Source organism: Maylandia zebra, linkage group LG20 (assembly GCF_041146795.1).
Source record: "Maylandia zebra isolate NMK-2024a linkage group LG20, Mzebra_GT3a, whole genome shotgun sequence".
Lineage (NCBI taxonomy): Eukaryota > Metazoa > Chordata > Actinopteri > Cichliformes > Cichlidae > Maylandia > Maylandia zebra.
In genome coordinates this window covers 2,764,602-2,776,472 of record NC_135186.1, presented here as the reverse complement: position 1 = coordinate 2,776,472, position 11,871 = coordinate 2,764,602, and the positions used below count along the sequence as shown (strand labels likewise).

The 11,871-nt window shown below is 45.1% G+C and overlaps 1 protein-coding gene across 1 annotated transcript; it reads left to right on the top strand.

The window, feature by feature from the left end:
- The first annotated feature begins 6,463 nt into the window (after positions 1 to 6,463).
- On the top strand, positions 6,464 to 11,529 carry LOC106674641 (retrovirus-related Pol polyprotein from transposon 412). Its single transcript, XM_076878198.1, has 2 exons — positions 6,464 to 10,638; positions 11,037 to 11,529. Exon 1 carries the CDS (start codon positions 7,033 to 7,035, stop codon positions 10,309 to 10,311), a length of 3,279 nt encoding a protein of 1,092 aa, XP_076734313.1. The 5' UTR covers positions 6,464 to 7,032; the 3' UTR covers positions 10,312 to 10,638; positions 11,037 to 11,529.
- The last annotated feature ends 342 nt before the right edge of the window (positions 11,530 to 11,871 follow it).

Sequence of the window (11,871 nt, the reverse complement as noted above, 5' to 3'; positions counted from 1 at the left end):
ATGTGTATAAATAAAGCCAGACTGCACCAAGGAGGTGTGTGAGTCTCTCCCTGAGTCTCTCACCCGTGCACGTTTAAAACTGCTCTAGGTGTCTGAGTGATATTTCATTGCATCTGAGTACTTTGATAATAGAATATCTTTAACAACTGGAATTACAGTTTTTCTCAGTTGCTTTGGTGCATTTCTCACAACAGAACTAAACTTTGCACAATAGTTAGTTCAACCTCCACAACATGTAGTCGTTTTGGCACAACCTTGTGCCAGTTTCATGTTCATTTCGCTTCATGTCCGAAGCAGTTGAGTAAGTACAAATATCTAAAGAATGGTCACTTTTGACTTGCTATTCATCACCATCTCCTTGCTTTTATCATGAATGTCACAATTATTTATACTTGTACCGACTGAATAGTCATTGTCCTTACAACTAATAGTCTTCATTTCATTGCTTGTGTCAGTGCACTCAAAATTGTTGAACATCTTGTCAAACAATTTGTACACCCATTTTGAAAACCCTATTTTTAAGGAGTTTCCATGAAAATCTCCATAAATTACTTTTCTCAGGTGAACCTTATCTCACACTAATGAAAATTGGTGTGTGTTACTCTTACTTGCAACCAATGAAAAGCCTCTTCTACCCAGTCACAGGTGAATCGCGTTACAGTATCCCCTACTCTACAAGTATATATATAATGTAAACCAACAGACAGGATTGGCATGAGGTGCATACTGAATCTACAAAACATGGAACGTCAGCCTTGTGGAAGAGGGGTGAGGATCGGTGGAGGACGAGGACGAGGACAAAACCGGGTAAGAAGAGGCCAACCACATAGACACGTCCCTGACGAAATCAGGGCAACGCTTGTGGATCATGTGATAAACCATGGCCTCACAATGGCCGAGGCTGGTCGAAGGGTGCAGCCAAATGTTGGGAGAACTACTGTAAGTTCTATTATTCAGACATTTCGTCAGGAAAACAGGCAAGCATACTGTAATGTAGTTATTCAGCACAAACTAATTTGCTCTGCACTTTCATAGACATACAGGAGACTTGCATTAGGACATGACCTTATAGATCTTTACATATAGACGTAGTGTAACTGAAGCGCAGACTTGGCCCAGGTGTGGCATAGTGTGCTGTGGTACAATACAGTAATGCTGTAAAGAAAGGAGTTTTGAATGATAGTCCTGTAACAATTACTGTAAGCATGTTTGCGCTTATTTATGTTTGTGTTTTTTCATCTGCATCTCAAAAAGGACTGCCAGACAACCTAGAAGAGGTGGAAGAGGTCCACTTTTGACTCCACAGCAAGAGGAAAGAATTTGTGCAATGGTGGCTGCAAACAACGCTTTGAGACTGAGAGAAATACAAAGAACTGTTGTAGAAGATGACACCATCTTCGGAAATATTCAGTCAATATCAATTTCCACCATAGACAGAGTCCTCAGACGGAATGAAATGTCCATGAAGCAATTGTACAAAGTACCATTTGAACGGAACAGTGATCGAGTGTAGAAGCGCCATCACCAGTATGTACAGGTAAAACATGTTTGCATATGTACCTCTGTTTACTGTAAAAGTTTAGGCCATGTACTGCACTTACATTTATGCATGTTACTGTAATCCTATTCACAGTTCAAACTGTACAATCTGTTGTGCCAAATGCACCATTACAGACTTTTTTATTCTCATCCTTTGGATAGCGTATCCTGGAATTGGAGGCCAGGGAACCCCTGCACATGTTTGTATATCTTGACGAAGCGGGATTCAATCTCGCAAAAGGCAGACGGCGTGGACGAAAGAGCCACCATTGATGTCCCAGGCCAACGAGGAGGAAATATTACAATGTGTGCAGCAATCTCAGAAAATGGCGTTCACACCCATATTCCTCGTATTGGTGCATACAATACACAACACCTGTTGGCTTTTCTGGACGCTCTTTATAGGGACCTAATCCCACAAAATGAAAGGGATGATCCTGGTGACAATCGGACAATGTATGTAGTGGTTTGGGATAATGTTAGCTTCCATCACTCTGCTGTAGTCAGGCAGTTGTTTGCAGCACACGACAGGATGCTTATGGAGTTTCTTCCTCCTTACAGTCCATTCCTAAATCCAATTGAGGAGTTTTTCTCTTCCTGGAGGTGGAAGGTATATGACAGGCATCCACATACCCAAATGACCCTGCTAGCAGCTATGGATGCAGCTTGTGATGACATCACAGCAGAGTCCTGCAGAGGGTGGATTCGACACTCCAGAAGATGCTTTCCCCGATGCATCGATAGAGCTGACATTCGCTGCGATGTTGATGCAAATATGTGGGCAGACAGACGGGAGCGTCTAGATATCAATGATTGATATGCAGCAGTGTCTGTTTTTCAGGTTTTTGTTTCATGACTACTGCAGTAAGGTTTACTGTCTAAGTGAGTTTATGTTTGCTGTAAAATGTTTGATTTACTGTATTTCCCCAGTTGCACAATGCTGTTGTAACCCTGGTAAGATTTACAGCAATCAGAAGTACAGGGTTCTTTGAATGCATCGTAGTCCTTGTCTGATAGTTTAATTTCCGGGCTTGCCCTGAAGGCACCATCTGCAGCTCCGTGCGCGTGAAGGTGTGGTGTAGAGGAAAAAGGACGGCAAGGAAAAACTCCATGCTGCCGCGGAGCACGGTTTTTTCCAGTTGAAAGAGAGGAAAGAGGTTTAATTAACATTTGTGAGAGAGCTGTCGTTAGCGGTGAACCACAGACGGGTACCTACCTGAAAGGAGCCGGAGTATTTCTTTGAACTTTTTGAACTATTCTGGTGAGTTAGCCTAGCTCACTTAGCACCGCTATTGCAGTTCAATGCACTGGAAAAAATAACTAACCAGTCAGAATAGTAGTAAATGTGTTTAATGATGTTTAAGATGTGTTTTCATAGTATTGCAATGTTATGACAGTTTTGTTTATTATGAGTGTCTAGTGTTTTACTTTCTTGGGCCTGCTAGTTCAGCCGCGGCCAGCTAAGTGGTTATGCGCAGTTCACGTGCAATAGCTGTGCTGTTACTGTAACTGCGGGTGATGCACAGTAATACTGGTGTATTTACTTTTAATGTGTCACAAGATGCAAATTTATTTTAATATTTCAAAAGAACCAAGGACATTAGGAACAAGGACATTTAAGGAATGTGGACATCTAACATTCTGCGTATTTGTGTGCAGACTGGTTTTTTTTTGAGGTACAGTTCCATGGGTGCCAAGTGAGGAGCTGGTATCGTGGGTCTAAGACACTGTTGCTGCTGTGGAGGCCTTCTCTGTGTCAGGACGCCGACACGTTGATGCCTGCCGTACCAGGAGGGCGGTAGGGAAAAAAACAAAAGGAAGCCCACCTGAGAGATACCTTATCATTTTCTTTGCTACTTTTTCTCCGCCTGAGATTCAGGTCGTTTTCAGTTCTTAACCCAGGACAGTGGGTAACTGAATAAACTGACACCATAAGGAACTGGACACTCACGTGCTATTTTCTTTTCTTTTTCCTTTTCTTTGGGGTGTTGAAATATTGTGTTTCTTGTCTTACATCTATTTTGATTGTTTCAATTATTTTTGTGATGCATTTGAGATGGTTACTGCATTTGAAGGTATCCCTACATTGAGGATGAGCAAAGGGAACTGATCCAAAAGGAAATATATAAAGCAAACTTTGTTTCATAAACCTGTGGTCGTGCGTGTTATGTGGGTTGGAAGTCTCATTGCTCTTACAGAGTTGCTACCGCCAATCTCCTTCCCAAACCTAGATTCGGATATTGTAGACATTGCACTTGGGCGAGCAGTATAGATCATCTCTTTATAGATAGAGGGACACACGTCCAGGTTACATAAAAAGTGGCGAGCCAGCCAGGAGATTGGTTAATAGTAGCTTTCTGATCTTCCACCCCACACTACGCACGTTTGAGATTTTTGACATTTGTTCCACCGAGTCAGGTATGGATATTTGCAACCGTTTTGAGGTTAATGGTCAAAACTCCCTGTATGTAACAGGTATAGGACCAGAATACACAGACGAGGAAATAACTGCTATGTTCAAAGTTAATGGAGATATTTCTAAATTAGTGAGGATCCCTGACGAATCAGGACAACCAGAGGGTAGAGCCCTGGTCCAGTATGCATCTGACAGGTCTATCTCTAGAATCGACCCCATTACTTTGGGTACCGTACCAAGTCCAAAGGACCCAGCTGTGATGTGGTTTGCGAGGACCATTAGAGATGTTTGTCAGGAAGTGGTGGGGAGGGAGATAGCTTGCAGATACCTGGACGAACTAAAGTCTGTCGCAGGCAGTGGCAGGAAAGGTTTCTTGAATGTGCTTCAGGAGGAACTGCATGGGAACCAGGGCACATCACATGACGTACACAGTAATGCTACACAGCCCTATGCAGCTCAAAATGCTAACACACCTAATAATGATCAAAATGAGCCTGCAGAGCCCACACATGTTTATAGTGCATCTGCTAGTTTACCAACGAGCCCAGTCCACATCAGTGAGGATGTTTTTAACCCCCCCCAGATCCAGAGAGTGATTGTGGAGCATGTCATCCGAAGTGAGTCCACCACTTCACCATCCCCACAAATAAGGTTGCGCACCTTCTCTGGGCGGATGCCAAGGCCAGACGGTGAGGTGGACTACGAAACATGGCACACCCAAGTTGATCTTCTCCTTAACGATCCTTCCTTGAATGATGCTCACAAGGTGAGAAGGATTCTTGAGAGCTTGCTGAGTCCAGCAGCTGATGTTGTGAAGCCTCTTGGCATCTCTTCACCACCAAGTGTCTACATCACTCAACTTGATTCTGCTTTTGGTGTTGTGGAGGATGGAGAGGAGTTGTTTGCGGCATTTCTCGGCTCTAACCAAGATAGTGGAGAGAAGCCATCAACATACTTGAACAGGCTCCATAGCCTCCTCACAAGAGCAATTTCTAGAGGGGGAGCCTCAGCTGGAAATTCCAATGATCATTTGCTCAGACAGTTTTGTAGGGGCTGTTGGGATCAGAGCATCATCATCGGCTTACAGTTAGAGTGCAAAAAGGGAAATCCACCAACATTTCCTGAATTCCTCCTCATGCTGAGAACTGAGGAAGACCGCCGTTCCACAAAGCTAGATAGGATGAAAAAGCATTTAGGTGCTTCGAAAGCTAACATGTATGCCCACCATGTTTTTGATATGCCCTCTTATGACTGTGAGCCTGTCCCACTGACTAACTCAAAGCCGAATGAGACATCAAAGCTTGAAAAGAAAGTAAACGAGCTAACTAAACAGTTGGAAAAGCTAAACAAAAAGCCACCGAGCCTCACTCATGATAGTAATCCTCCCCTAGTGGTAAAAGCAAAGCGAGATGAAACCTCTGATATTGAGAACAAGATAGCTGAACTGACAAAGCAAGTTGAAAAACTAGCACAAAATCAGAGAGAGAGTACTGAAAAGACCGACTGCTTTGCAATCAGTAGTAGTAACATGAAGAGGGGCCTTAAGGTGCCTGGAATGCCGAGGCCGTGGTTTTGTTTTAAGTGTGGGGAAGACAACCACATTGCTGCTCACTGCTCCAATGAACCCAACCCCGCACTGGTTCGCAAGAAAAATGCAGAACTCCGGGAGAGGCAGGATAAGTTTTTAGCTCAGCAGGCTGCTTCCCCATTCACTTTAAACTAGTAGCAGCTCCTGTAGTGGGACGTCCAGGAGCTGCAGTTGATGATAACCCCTGTCCCAACAGATCAGTTGATGGTGCTGGAACACAGAAGAAAGTCATAACCCACACAATGACTGAAACCTACCGTTGCACAGAGCGATCTATACCTGCAGGGCTTGTAGGTCCTCGTTGTGCGGCTTCTGTCTTTCTTGAGGGTGTGCAGTGTGAGTCCATAATGGACACCGGCTCACAAGTTACAACAGTGTCCGAGTGTTTCCATAAGAACCATCTGTCTCACTTACCTATACATCCAATTCATGCCCTTCTTGAAATCGAAGGAGCAGGTGGACAGCAGGTCCCCTATCTTGGTTACATAGAAGCGCGTGTCACTTTCCCGCTGTCTGTTCCTGGCAAGAAAGAGGAGCTAGTCGTGTTAGCACTTGTGGTGCCAGAGTGTCAGTTCAACAGCAGGACCCCCCTGTTGATTGGTACCAATGTGTTATTACGACTTTATGAACAAGTACTTGAACAGGATGGTCCAGAGGTTGTTTGCAAACTCTTCTCTAGAGATTTTGCAGTGATCTTCCAGCATATTGCCCAGATCCATGACCTCAACAACCATGCTCATCCTGTCAGGTTACATGGTGGAAACCCCATCACCATCCCTGCAAAACAAAAGTGCTGCATCACAGGTGATGTCAGGTTGAAAAGGAACAGTCAGACCACATTTGTGCTTGAACCCAATGAACATAACAGGTTGCCAGGTGGCGTGTTCCTTGAAGCTGCTCTGATGGACATTCCATTTAAGTCCCGGTCGTCCTGCGCAATCTTAGTGACCATGATGTTACGCTGCAGCCAAAATGCATCATTGCTCAAATATGTGCAGCTCAGCAGGTCACATCACTTGGACCAGTGAAAGGTGACTCTCATCACAATAAGCCTGACAGTGACAACCTCGAGTTCAATCTTGATGATTCACCAATATCTGAACAATGGAAAGATCGTATCACCACCAAGCTTAGATCTATTCCAGAAGTCTTTGCTGTGGATGACCTGTCATATGGTCACACCACTGCAGTGAAACATCACATCAGGCTACATGACGAGACTCCTTTTAAGGAGAGGCCAAGGCCTATTCATCCCAGTGACAGGGAGGCAGTCAAGGAGCATCTTAAAGAACTGCTTGATGCAGGAATCATTAAAGAGTCACAGAGCCCTTTTGCATCCCCAGTGGTCTTGGTCCGGAAGAAGAATGGTTCTATCAGGTTATGCATCGACTACAGGAAGCTAAATGCTCGAACCATCAGAGATGCATACGCTCTTCCGAACATTGAGGAGACCTTTGCTGCCCTTAGCGGTGCTAAATGGTTCTCCGTCATGGACCTTAAATCTGGTTATTACCAGGTTGAGATGGCCGAAGAAGACAAGCCTAAAACCGCTTTCACGTGTCCCCTCGGCTTCTTTGAATTCAATCGCATGCCTCAGGGTGTCACGAACGCACCAAGCACTTTTCAGCGCCTTATGGAAAGGTGTGTCGGTGACTTGCATCTCAATGAGGTATTGGTGTTTCTGGACGACTTGATTGTCTTTTCAGACACATTGGAAGAACATGAAGCACGACTCATGAAGGTGCTGAACCGTCTTAAAGATTTCGGTCTAAAGCTTTCTCCGGAGAAATGTCACTTCTTTAAGACGTCAGTAAAGTATCTTGGTCATGTCGTGGATGCACGAGGAGTTCATACTGACCCTGACAAGATATCCGCCTTGAGAGACTGGCCTCGTCCTTCAAATAGGAAAGAGCTTAAATGTTTCTTAGGCTTCGCTGGGTATTATCGGCGGTTTGTCGAAGGATATTCCCAGATAGCCAAACCTCTTAATAGCCTGACAGCAGGCTACTATCCACCAAAGAAAAGGGGCAAAGTGTACAAGAGGGAACGCTTCACGACTCTTGTGAGCCCTAATGCACCGCTCGGTGAGGAGTGGACTTCAGAGTGTGAGAGTGCATTCAGAACCCTGATCAAGAAACTGACGTCTGCGCCCATCCTTGCTTTTGCGAATCCACAACTACCATATGTTGTACATACTGACGCTTGTCGCGATGGATTGGGGGCAGCGGTCTATCAAGAGCAGGAGGGGAAGCTCAGAGTTGTCGCGTATGCCAGTCGAGGTCTTTCCAAGAGCGAGAGAAACTACCCTACGCACAAACTCGAATTCTTGGCCTTAAAGTGGGCCGTTTGTGAAAAGTTCAGTGATTTCCTTTATGGGTCAAGTTTCACTGTGCTTACCGACAACAACCCCCTCACATACGTCTTGACATCTGCGAAGTTAGATGCTGCTGGTCATCGCTGGTTAGCCGCTCTTTCTACTTACCAGTTTACCATCAAGTACAGAGCAGGGCAGGCCAACCGCGATGCAGATGGGTTATCCCGGCGGCCTCAAGGTCCGCCTCTTGAGGATGAAGCTTTCACTAAAGAAAGAGAGAGAATAGAGGACATGAAAAAACGGTTCATGGAAGCAGGAGATGACATGGATCATGAGGTGTTCTCTGCATTATGTCAACGTCATCTTGTGATGGTTAAAGATGAACGTCACCCTCATTCAGAGCAGCCTGTCATTGCGGAGTCTCTTGTTGTCGACCCTTCTGTAGTGCCTGATGTTTTCGATGAGGGCACTTTACCATCCATGGCTAACTCTGACTGGTGTAATGCTCAAAATAATGATCCGTCTCTCTCACGTGTCATCACCTTTGTGAGGAGAGCTGTAAAACCCAGTTTCAGAGAGACAAACCTTGAACATCCCGATGTCAAACTTCTTTTTAGGGAGTGGAAAAAACTTGAACTCAGGGATGGTGTCCTGTACAGGAAGTGGTCTGAGCGAGGCGAACTGGTGTATCAGTTGGTCTTACCCGAACAGTTCAGAGAGAGGGCACTGCAAGGAGTGCATGATGATGTTGGCCATCTCGGTTCTGAGCGTGCACTTCAGCTTGCTCGTGCCAGGTTCTACTGGCCGAGAATGGCCAGAGACATCGAGGAGAAGTGCAAAAAGTGCGAACGCTGTTTCAGGCGGAAGGCTGTGCCTCAGAGGGCCGCGCCTTTGGAAAACATTTCTGCTACTTATCCACTTGAACTTCTTTGTATGGATTATCTATCCCTTGAGCCGGATGATAGAGACACGAGAAACATTTTAGTCATCACCGACCACTTTACAAAATTTGCTGTGGCGGTGCCGACTAGGGATCAGAAAGCCAGAACTGTTGCGAAGGCTTTATGGGAGAACTTTATTGTTCACTACGGGTTCCCCAGTCGTCTGCTCAGCGACCAGGGCAGGGACTTTGAGTCTAAGACGATCAGAGAACTCTGCACACTGATTGGAGCAGACAAAGTTCGTACCACCCCGTACCATCCCCGGGGAAACCCAGTGGAACGATTTAACCGGACCCTCCTTGGTATGCTAGGGACCCTGGAAGAAAGAGACAAATATCATTGGAGAGATTTTGTCAAACCTCTGGTCCACGCATACAATTGCACGAGAAACAGTACAACAGGCTATTCGCCTTACGAACTAATGTTTGGTAGGCAGCCCAGACTGCCGATTGATCTTGTCCTGGGAATCCAACCTGATATGGCAAGTCACAAGACCCACTCAGAGTATGTCAAGGGCCTTCGTCAACGCCTACAGGAGAGCTACTCATTAGCTGCTAAAAATGCCAAGAAGATGGGAGAGAAGAACAAGGCTAGGTTTGACAGGGAGGTCAGGGCAGCTGAACTCTTAGAAGGGGATAGGGTCTTAGTGAGAAACGTGAATATCAGGGGGAAACACAAACTGGCAGATCGGTGGGAACAGAAAATCCATGTTGTTGTCAGACGGATTAGCGACAGTCCTGTTTATGTAGTCAAACCTGAGACAGGGGAGGGGCCACACCGTACGTTGCATAGAGACCTTCTTTTGCCGTGCGGGTTCCTACCTGTAACTGAGATCAGAGAGCAAAGTTCTTCCACTGACGCATCGAGGAAAATGAGACTGAGGGGCAAAACAACAAAAGGCGTGCAAGGGGACACTGATTGTCAGGAGGACGAGTCGTACAGTGATGAAGATGAACTGTATCCTAATACATGGATGCCAGAAATCATCACGAAGGGTCCTTTCCTGCAGAGGGAAGGAGGCTTCAATGAGCCTCAGCCAGTTTCCAGGGTATTAAACCCAGACACCCCTTCTTTTGTGCCCCAAAGTTCCGCACACTTACCTGAAAGACCTACTCACGAGCTTCAACCAGGAATTCCTTATGTTAGCTCTGAGAATAGTGGTTCAGTTACACATCCTACTTCACACTGTAGGACTCCGGACCATATTGTCATTGATATTCCTGAACCTGATGTGACACAAATCTCACCTGATGAAGAGAACACAGATCTCATCACCACAGACCCTGTAGTTGCAGACACTGACAATGTAGTATCTGAGAGTCAAGAGTCCGAGAACGCAAGTGTCCGGCGTTCTACTAGGGAGAGACGTCCGCCTCGGAAACTCACCTACGATGAGCTGGGGGAGCCTTTAACCTTGGCCATTAGTTCATTCTTTCAGGCTTTAGGGGCTGCTATTTCACATGTGTCTGTACCGGTAGGGGCAGGTATGCATGGTGGGACTCATGCAGTCTAGAGGGGGAGAATGTAACCCTGGTAAGATTTACAGCAATCAGAAGTACAGGGTTCTTTGAATGCATCGTAGTCCTTGTCTGATAGTTTAATTTCCGGGCTTGCCCTGAAGGCACCATCTGCAGCTCCGTGCGAGTGAAGGTGTGGTGTAGAGGAAAAAGGACGGCAAGGAAAAACTCCATGCTGCCGCGGAGCACGGTTTTTTCCAGTTGAAAGAGAGGAAAGAGGTTTAATTAACATTTGTGAGAGAGCTGTCGTTAGCGGTGAACCACAGACGGGTACCTACCTGAAAGGAGCCGGAGTATTTCTTTGAACTTTTTGAACTATTCTGGTGAGTTAGCCTAGCTCACTTAGCACCGCTATTGCAGTTCAATGCACTGGAAAAAATAACTAACCAGTCAGAATAGTAGTAAATGTGTTTAATGATGTTTAAGATGTGTTTTCATAGTATTGCAATGTTGTGACAGTTTTGTTTATTATGAGTGTCTAGTGTTTTACTTTCTTGGGCCTGCTAGTTCAGCCGCGGCCAGCTAAGTGGTTATGCGCAGTTCACGTGCAATAGCTGTGCTGTTACTGTAACTGCGGGTGATGCACAGTAATACTGGTGTATTTACTTTTAATGTGTCACAAGATACAAATTTATTTTAATATTTCAAAAGAACCAAGGACATTAGGAACAAGGACATTTAAGGAATGTGGACATCTAACATTCTGCATATTTGTGTGCAGACTGGTTTTTTTTTTTTGAGGTACAGTTCCATGGGTGCCAAGTGAGGAGCTGGTATCGTGGGTCTAAGACACTGTTGCTGCTGTGGAGGCCTTCTCTGTGTCAGGACGCCGACACGTTGATGCCTGCCGTACCAGGAGGGCGGTAGGGAAAAAAACAAAAGGAAGCCCACCTGAGAGATACCTTATCATTTTCTTTGCTACTTTTTCTCCGCCTGAGATTCAGGTCGTTTTCAGTTCTTAACCCAGGACAGTGGGTAACTGAATAAACTGACACCATAAGGAACTGGACACTCACGTGCTATTTTCTTTTCTTTTTCCTTTTCTTTGGGGTGTTGAAATATTGTGTTTCTTGTCTTACATCTATTTTGATTGTTTCAATTATTTTTGTGATGCATTTGAGATGGTTACTGCATTTGAAGGTATCCCTACATTGAGGATGAGCAAAGGGAACTGATCCAAAAGGAAATATATAAAGCAAACTTTGTTTCATAAACCTGTGGTCGTGCGTGTTATGTGGGTTGGAAGTCTCATTGCTCTTACAGAGTTGCTACCGCCAATCTCCTTCCCAAACCTAGATTCGGATATTGTAGACATTGCACTTGGGCGAGCAGTATAGATCATCTCTTTATAGATAGAGGGACACACGTCCAGGTTACACTGTGAACAGTTTCAATTAAATATTATCAAGAGTGCATATGAACTGTCTTGATTTTTCTTTACAATTTATGGTTTTCAACATGCCGTGCATGCTGTCCAGACTTGACATGTCATTGGGAAGCACCTACAAAGAAATCCGTCACAATGAGAACATGTTCAAACCATTTGATTTTGTGAC